Source organism: Siphateles boraxobius, unplaced genomic scaffold (assembly GCF_051911475.1).
Source record: "Siphateles boraxobius isolate OS27281-9 unplaced genomic scaffold, OSU_SipBor_1 188, whole genome shotgun sequence".
NCBI classification, from domain to species: Eukaryota; Metazoa; Chordata; class Actinopteri; order Cypriniformes; family Leuciscidae; genus Siphateles; species Siphateles boraxobius.
The window spans coordinates 62,501-72,500 of record NW_027508797.1 but is presented as its reverse complement, the minus strand read 5'-3'; the positions used below and the strand labels follow the sequence as shown (position 1 = coordinate 72,500).

General features: G+C 42.3%; 1 protein-coding gene across 1 annotated transcript in view; it reads right to left on the bottom strand.

Moving 5' to 3' along the window:
* Window positions 1-10,000, bottom strand: part of LOC143741324 (uncharacterized) — a 44,798-nt gene that overhangs the window by 25,800 nt on the left and 8,998 nt on the right. The window contains exons 2-4 of the mRNA XM_077233762.1: window positions 6,616-6,682; window positions 6,388-6,501; window positions 3,836-3,948 (exon numbers count right to left, since the gene is read on the bottom strand). Coding sequence (XP_077089877.1) covers window positions 3,836-3,948; window positions 6,388-6,501; window positions 6,616-6,630 — 242 coding nt within the window. The 5' untranslated portion in view covers window positions 6,631-6,682. The remainder of the gene's footprint in view (window positions 1-3,835; window positions 3,949-6,387; window positions 6,502-6,615; window positions 6,683-10,000) is intronic.

Below are 10,000 nucleotides of genomic sequence, written 5' to 3'. Positions count from 1 at the left end.
CACACACACCGGATCAGAGATCAGACACACTCTTCCCGTGAAACCACCTGACACACACACACACAGACCACATCAGAGATCAGAAACACTCTTCCCGTGAAACCACCTGACACACACACACACACACACCGGATCAGAGATCAGAAACACTCTTCCCGTGAAACCACCTGACACACACACACACACACACACACACACACCACATCAGAGATCAGAAACACTCTTCCCGTGAAACCACCTGACACACACACACACACACACACCGGATCAGAGATCAGACACACTCTTCCCGTGAAACCACCTGACACACACACACACACACACACACACACACCACATCAGAGATCAGAAACACTCTTCCCGTGAAACCACCTGACACACACACACACACACACACACACACCGGATCAGAGATCAGACACACTCTTCCCGTGAAACCACCTGACACACACACACACACACACACACACACACCACATCAGAGATCAGAAACACTCTTCCCGTGAAACCACCTGACACACACACACACACACACACACACCGGATCAGAGATCAGAAACACTCTTCCCGTGAAACCACCTGACACACACACACACACACACACACACACACACACACACACACACACACATCAGAGATCAGAAACACTCTTCCCGTGAAACCACCTGACACACACACACACACACACACACACCGGATCAGAGATCAGACACACTCATTCCTGGAGTCCAGCAAGAGTCGGAGTTCTCGATATATTTCGATAACATTTCTCACATGATCAGTTTATTCGCTATAGTTTAGACAATGGTAATAAAATATGAGCAGAACTCAGTTGATATTTCACTGGTTTTGTCCGTCCTTCTGTTAGACTCTCACACATGAATTATGTTGAATATCTGTCAGCTGTTAAATTTAACTACACAATTAGATAATACCAGTTTAGCTCAACCAATCACCAAGCAATGCTTCATGTTGTTCAGTCTGTGGTGTAAAAAGGTGCATTAGTTATTAAAGAAAAAACACTTCAGCAAAACATGATCAGCTCAAAGTGTCCCAATCATTTTTTGGTACCAATTTGTATAAATGTTACTGGAAGTCTCTGTATGAAGAATATTTGGGTATAATGTCACAGTTTACTTTATTTTGCTCTCCTCACTTACATAAATGAACTATAGTGTCCTGCACACACTAGTGAAAAAATATCAACAATTATATCTGGTGTCTGAATAATTTTAGCTTTGACTGTATCTCAGAAATGCTTCATATGTGTGTTATTGCCCGTATTAATATCAGCGCCACCTAGTGGTCAGTCATGAGCCAGGAATTAACAAACATGTTATTTCTGTGTGTGTGTGTGTGTGTGTGTGTGTGTGTGTGTGCACTGATCTCTGATGTCATCGGATGACATCACAACTCTTCCGCCGCATCATCACTGTGTTTCACTTCTGCATTCGAGGGATTTACTGAGAAACTGAGTGACATTCAGCAGAACTCACACGAAGAAAAGGGAACTGTCAATCACAGCCATCAGTGAGATTAAAGGAGTCGTTCACTTCAGAATTAAAATGTCCTGATAATTTACTCTCCTCCGCATCATCCGAGAGGTTCATGTCTTTCTGTCTTCAGTGGGAAAGAAATGAAGGTTTTTGAGGAAAACACTCCAGGATTTTCTCCATATAGTGACTTCAATGGAGTCCAACGGGTCGAAGGTCCAGATGTGAGTTTCAGTGCAGCTTCAAAGTCTCGACACGATCCAGCCGAGGAATAAGAGTCTGATCTAGACAAACCAGCGCACATTTAATAAAGAAATAAACATTTATATACTTTATAATCACTAATGCTGGTCCTGCACGAGCTGTGATGCGACACACATTACGTGATCAGGGTGAAAGGTCACGCGTGTTCTAGTTTATAAATGTAGAGCGAAAAACTCCCTCTCATTTTCTCCTCAAACTTCAAAATCGTTTTTTAAAATTGTTTTACCTTTTATTTATTTATTTTTCTTTGTAAATGGCGTTTGACTTAGTCTTTACACGTTAGCTTTATAACACTGGGTCTGTTCTTACGCCTACGTCAAGCTTGACCTTTCACCCTGATCACGTAATGTGTGTCGCATCACAGCTCGTGCAGGACCAGCATTAGTGATTATAAAGTATATAAATGTTTATTTCTTTATTAAATGTGCGCTGGTTTGTCTAGATCAGACTCTTATTCCTCGGCTGGATCGAGTCGAGACTTTGAAGCTGCACTGAAACTCACATCTGGACCTTCGACCCGTTGGACTCCATTGAAGTCACTATATGGAGAAAATCCTGGAGTGTTTTCCTCAAAAACCTTCATTTCTTTCCCACTGAAGACAGAAAGACATGAACATCTCGGATGATGCGGAGGAGAGTAAATTATCAGGGAATTTTAATTCTGAAGTGAACTCCTGTTTTAAAGAAAGTTCGTGTTTTCCTGCCGAGCTCAGAGGTCAGAGGTCAGAGGTCAGAGGCTGCGGCGTCACATGAAGACAATGATGTTAGAGATTACAATAATGCCGAATCTTGTGAATTATTTCAGTCTCACAACATGATGATTGTTCAAATCAAATCAAGTTATAAAAGAACAACGCTGTGTGTGAGTGCAGTCTGCGAACGCTGAGGATTCTGGGTCACGAGGTCTGTGTGAAACACACACACGATATAAAATGTACGTGTCATGATGTGTTCCGACACTGACCGTCTCATGCGAGATTTGCTGAAAGCTCAAAATGATACAGTTTGTCAAAACTACGATATTATGTGCCTATTTTACACTAACATTTACATTTTATTAACATTTAATAAGCATCTATATATATATCCTAATGCGGAACACCAACATCTGAACTATTTAAACAGAATAGTTTAAAATGAAATATTAAATGTACCGTATAAAATGTGTGTGTGTGTGTGTGTGAGTTTGTGAGTGAGTGCATGAATGTGTGTGTTTGTGTGTGTGTGTGTGTGTGTGTTTGTAAAAGTGTGTGAGTGTGAGTGTGTTTATGTGTGTGAGAGAATGTGTGTTTGAGTGAGTGAGTGTGTGTGTGTGTGTGTGTGTGTTTGTAAAAGTGTGTGAGTGTGAGTGTGTTTATGTGTGTGAGAGAGTGTGTGTTTGAGTGAGTGAGTGTGTGTGTGTGTGTTTATGTGTGTGAGAGTGTGTGTGTTTGTGTGTGTGTGTGTGTGTGTGTGAGAAAGTGTGTGTGTGTGTGTGTTTGTGTGAAAGTGTGTGTTTGAGTGAGTGAGTGCGTTTATGTGTGTGTTTGTGTGGTGTGTGTGTGTGTGTGCGTGTGTGTGTTTGTGAAAGTGTGTGTGTGAGTGTGTTTATGTGTGTGAGAGAGAGTGTGTTTGAGTGAGTGTGTGTGTGTGTGTGTGTGTGTTTATGTGTGTGTGTGAGTTTGTGTAAGAGTGTGTGTGTGTGTGTGTGTGTGTGTGTGTGTGTGTGTGTGAGAGAGAGTGTGTATAAGAGTGTGTGTGTGTGTGTGTGTGTGAGAGTGTGTGTGTGTGTGTGTGTGTGTGAGAGAGAGAGTGTGTGAGAGTGTGTTTGAGTGAGTGTGTGTGTCTACAGTATGTGTGTTTATGTGTGTTTATGTGTGTGTGTGTTTATGTGTGTGTATGTCATGTATTTACGCTATTTTACCTGCTAGTAATACATGCTCAGTTTAATGTTATTTTAAGGTGATGTAGAATTAAATGGAAAACACATTTTGTTCACGACCCCAGTTTGAGAAGCAGTTCTAGAATAAAAGTCCCGTTTGACTGTGACTCGAGTTATAAAGCGAGTATATATCGTCATAAACTCGTCATAAACTCACGGCATCAGGCTGAGCTTTCCTCCAGATTTGACTCCTTCTCTCTTCTGGACGTAGTTGGCAGGAATCGTTCCCTCTCGACCGACACTGTTCTTCGCTTTATACCAGTTTGGGTCCTTCGTTAAAACAATCAATGAAGATCATGAGCATGATATCAAATTATAACTGAAGATTTGTTTTTTGATTTTATAAATATATATATATATACACTCACCTAAAGGATTATTAGGAACACCATACTAATACTGTGTTTGACCCCCTTTCACCTTCAGAACTGCCTTAATTCCACGTGGCATTGATTCAACAAGGTGCTGAAAGCATTCTTTAGAAATGTTGGCCCATATTGATAGGATAGCATCTTGCAGTTGATGGAGATTTGTGGGATGCACATCCAGGGCACGAAGCTCCCGTTCCACCACATCCCAAACATGCTCTGTTGGGTTGAGATCTGGTGACTGTGGGGGCCATTTTAGTACAGTGAACTTATTGTCATGTTCAAGAAACCAATTTGAAATGATTCGAGCATTGTGACATGGTGCATTATCCTGCTGGAAGTAGCCAGCAGAGGATGGGTACATGGTGGCCATAAAGGGATGGACATGGTCAGAAACAATGCTCAGGTAGGCCGTGGCATTTAAACAATGCCCAATTGGCACTAAGGGGCCTAAAGTGTGCCAAGAAAACATCCCCCACACCATTACACCACCACCACCAGCCTGCACAGTGGTATAAGGCATGATGGATCCATGTTCTCATTCTGTTTACGCCAAATTCTGACTCTACCATCTGAATGTCTCAACAGAAATCGAGACTCATCAGACCAGGCAACATTTTTCCAGTCTTCAACTGTCGAATTTTGGTGAGCTCTTGCAAGTTGTAGCCTTTTTTTCCTATTTGTAGTGGAGATGAGTGGTACCCGGTGGGGTCTTCTTGCTGCATACCTCGGTTGTAACGAGTGGTTATTTCAGTCAAAGTTGCTCTTCTATCAGCTTGAATCAGTCGGCCCATTCTCCTCTGACCTCTAGCATCAACAAGGCATTTTCGCCCAGAGGACTGCCGCAGACTGGATGTTTTTCCCTTTTCACACCATTCTTTGTGCGTGAAAATCCCAGTAACTGAGCAGATTGTGAAATACTCAGACAAGCCCGTCTGGCACCAACAACCATGCCACGCTCAAAATTGCTTAAATCACCTTTCTTTCCCATTCTGACATTCAGTTTGGAGTTCAGGAGATTGTCTTGACCAGGACCACACCCCTAAATGCATTGAAGCAAATGCCATGTGATTGGTTGATTAGATAATTGCATTAATGAGAAATTGAACAGGTGTTCCTAATAATCCTTTAGGTGAGTGTATATGGGGTTTGTGGATATATTAATTATTAACACCCGCCAATATTATTATATAATATAATTAAAATATTAAGTATTATATTAATTAACACACGGCAAATGCGTGTAAAAATGAACAGTGGCGGGAAACGCTGTCAAATCTCGCGTTACTTATAATGTTTCTCACTTTGCTGGGAAGTTCGTGTAAGACAAATCTACACGGATTTAGTGCAAACACTCGAGAGTCATGATATATTAAATACAGTGTATTGCACAGAATCTGCTCATATCTGGCTCACTTGAACACACTCGTCACTACACAACATATACCGGCACGCTTGTTCATTTGCATTGAAGCAATAGCGAAGATTAAAAAGCATTTGGTGAACAGAAAATACATTTTTGATGTTCTTTGTACTGTTGATCTGTCCACCTAAAAACATGTTGTGTGATGATGATGATGATGATGATGATGATGATGATGATGATGATGATGATGATGATGAAAGAGGAAGAGGAGATGCTGGATAACAGGATTTTGTTTGAATGAGAAATTAATGTATGAAATCCAAATTTTATAATAATAATCAATATTCTTGTTTATTTATTTTCTTTTTTTGTTCTTTCTTTGGCTAGTAGAAGTTCTGATTGGCCGGTAACTTGAATGTAGTAGCTAAATTAGCCGGTGAGTGAAAAAGTTAACTTCAAACCCTGTATATATTAGTACTGGGCGGCAACGATTAATCGCATCCAAAATAAAAGTTTTTGTTTACATAATATATGTGTCTGTACTGTGTATAATTATTTTGTATATATAAATACACATGCATGTATATATTTATGAAAACTTTGCATGTATATATATATATATTAATACATAATTTATATTATATATATTTATAATTAAAAAAAATCACAGTACACACACATATATTATTTAAACACAAACTTTTATTTGGGATGCGATATTGTTACTGAGGCCAGGCACACCTGAATTAATCAGTTTGTCCAATAATGACAGACAGGAAACAAAGGGCTGGCTGAAGTTCAGGAAGTAGTGAAGCTGTGCATAAAGCCAATTACTGAAATTTCTGATAAATGATATCTCATAAATCTCTGATGTGTCGCTCGTGATGTTTGGAGTGTGAGACATTACAGTGCTCATGACATCATCTTCTGCCTCCTGATTGGCCGTTACCTTGGTTGCCCCTGATTGGCCATTACCTTGGTTACGCCGATGATGGTCAGCAGGTCTCCTTTGCTGAAGGGAAGGTCCTGATCGGTGCTGCCCTGGAAATTATACTTGGCCACACACTCGGTGCCGGACGGCCACGCTCCCTGCGAGAGGAACAAACACAACTTCTGCTAAACATCCTCTCATGCAGAGAGAGTGTGTGTGTGTGTGTGTGTGTGTGTGTGTGTGTGTGTGTGTGTGTGTGTGTGTGTGTGTACCTGTAGAGCAGACATGCTGAGTGAAGCTGAGACTCTGAGCGTCACACACCGACCTCAACCATCAGAGCTGAGGAGACAAAACACACACGATCAGTCTGAGTGTGTGTGTGTGTGTGTGTGTGTGTGTGTGTGAGTGAGTGAGTGAGTGAGTGAGTGAGTGAGTGTGTACTAGTGTTTTACACAGTATAAAATGCTAAGAATAAAAAAGGTGAAAGAAAAACATAATCAGGGGTTTAAAAGTAACACAGCAGCACACCGTCATCAAACAACTAAAACAAAAATCTGTAAATCTGTTAAAGGGATAGTTCACACAAAAATGAAAATCAGCCCATAATCTACTTACCCTGAACCCATCCTACCTGTATATGACTTTCTTCTTTCAGACGAATACAATCTGAGTTATATTAAATAATATTGCGTCTCCTTATAATGGCAGTGAATGGGGGACGAGATTTTGAAGCCCAAAAAAAGTGCATCTATCCATCATAAAAACCCGACGCATGACGACGAGTGACCTCTGACCCGACACCTGACGACGAGTGACCTCTGACCCGACGCCTGACGAGTGACCTCTGACCCGACACCTGACGACGAGTGACCTCTGACCCGACACATGACGACGAGTGACCTCTGACCCGACACCTGACGACGAGTGACCTCTGACCCGACGCCTGACGACGAGTGACCTCTGACCCGACGCCTGACGAGTGACCTCTGACCCGACACATGACGACGAGTGACCTCTGACCCGACGCCTGACGACGAGTGACCTCTGACCCGTCACCTGACGACGAGTGACCTCTGACCTGACGCATGACGACGAGTGACCTCTGACCCGACACATGACGACGAGTGACCTCTGACCCGACACATGACGACGAGTGACCTCTGACCCGATGCCTGATGACGAGTGACCTCTGACCCGAAGCATGACGACGAGTGACCTCTGACCCGACGCCTGACGAGTGACCCCTGACCCGACGCCCTTCGCATGGCGACGAGTGTCCTCTTACTCGACGCCTGAGAAGTGACCTCTGACCCGACGCCTGACGACGAGTGACCTCTTACCAGACGCCTGACCCGACGCATGAAGACGAGTGACCTCTGACCCTGATGCATGCCGCCTGACCTATGACCCGACGGCTGACCTCAGACCCGACGCATGACGAGTGACCTCTAACCCAACGCCTGACCTCTAACCCGACGCGTAACGCCTGACCCGATGTATGACCTCTGACCTGAAGAGTGACCTCTGACCCAACAAGTGACCTCTCACCCGACGCCTGAGCACGAGTGACCTCTGACCCGACGCCTGACGAGTGACCTCTGACCCGACGCCTGACGACGAGTGACCTCTGACCCGACGCCTGACGAGTGACCTCTGACCCGACGCATGACGACGAGTGACCTCTGACCCCACACATGACGACGAGTGACCTCTGACCCAATGCCTGATGATGAGTGACCTCTGACCTTACGCATGACGACGAGTGATCTCTGACCCGATGCGTGCCGCCTGACCTATGACCCGACGCGTGACGAGTGACCTCTGACCCAACGCCTGACCTCTGACCCGATGTATGACCTCTGACCTGAAGAGTGACCTCTGACCCGACGCGTGCCGACTGACCTCTGACCCGACGAGTGACCTCTGACCCGATGCGTGATGTATTGATGAATGCAGAAGCACAGAGGATAGAGCAAAACACAGCTTGCGTGAATGGCCGTCTGCATGAAGCTAGTTATTTTAGTTTTTAAAGTTTTAAATAGGGATATTTTTCTTACACAAACACAGCTTTGCTTCAGAAGGCCTTTATTAACCCATGGAGTCGTATCGATTACTTATATGGTAGTTGGATGTACTTTTTTGGGCTTCAAAATCTCTTCCCCCATTCAATCTGATTATAAAGCTGGGAAGAGAAATTATATTATTTAATATAACTCTGATTGTAATCGTCTGAAAGAAGAAAGTCATACACAGGTAGGATGGGTTGAGGGCAAGTAAATCATGGGCTAATTTACATTTTTGGGTGAACTATCCCTTTAAAAACATTCATCTCAAAGTTTGATTTATGATCATTCTCTCAGCATTAGTTGTGCAGTTTTCATGTTTTCAGAGGATATGAATAATGCAGCTGAACTGCAGACACTCGGAGCGCTGAATAATTAAAAGATCTACACTTTAAAAAATAGAGCTCAGCACTGCCTGTCCACTTTATCAGTGTCACTGGTTCTGGAAGTATTTTTCCCATTGGGATTTTAAAAAGTCTTCATTAAAACGTTATAAGCCATGAACCAAACCAATCATCTACGAGGAGAATCACAACATTACAAACTTTGATTTGGAGCAAAAAAAAATTGAACATCACACAAAAAGACAAAGGTACAAGACTGTGAACTTAACGACTTTAGTGGTGAAGCATTGCGAACAGCATAATCGACATAAAAACGATGGAGAAATATTAAACTACTCATTTACAAATGTTGAATATACATATATTTTTATTTAACATACATGATGTAACCCCCGTTCGCAGATTCATACAGGTGGAGCTGGGGAAGGGGGAGGGTAATATACACTGAACAAAATTATAAACGCAACACTTTTGTTTTTGTCACCATTTTTCATGAGCTGAACTCAAAGATCTCAGACTTTTTTTCTATGTACACAAAAGAGCTATTTCTCTCAAATATTGTTCACAAATCTGTCTAAATCTGTGTTAGTGAGCACTTCTCCTCTGCCGAGATAATCCATCCACCTCACAGGTGTGGCGTATCAAGATGCTGATTAGACAGCATGATTATTGCACAGGTGTGCCTTAGGCTGCCACAATGAAAGGCCACTCTAAAATGTGCAGTTTTATCACACAGCACAATGCCTCAGATGTCGAAAGTTTTGAGGAAGCGTGCAAAAAGGCTTAGATCTTTGAGTTCAGCTCATGAAAAAAAGGAGCAAAAACAAAAGTGTTGCATTTATAATTTTGTTCAGTGTATATATAAATATATTATACATAGCCATAGCAGATCTATTCCGCCAAGACCAAATACATTAACATTACTATATCCTATACCATTACTATACCAATCTCTCAGAGAGTTGTCAAGACAGAAATATAAGATTTGGGTTTATTGCAAAATATGCATATATATTTGAATATTTTGAGAGCAGAGAGATCGACTCGATTAAATCATTCGCAGTGCTTCATGGAAGTAGGCGGAGCTAATAAGATCTTTTGGCTCATTTTGCTTGTTTCACTCATATTGGTGGAATTTTCTGCACAGCATTATGGGAAATGTAGTTTTTCAGCAGAATTTCACCATTTCATCTGAGAAAACTATTGACAGATTTACACACAAACTCAAGAAACCGACCCAAACACTCCAC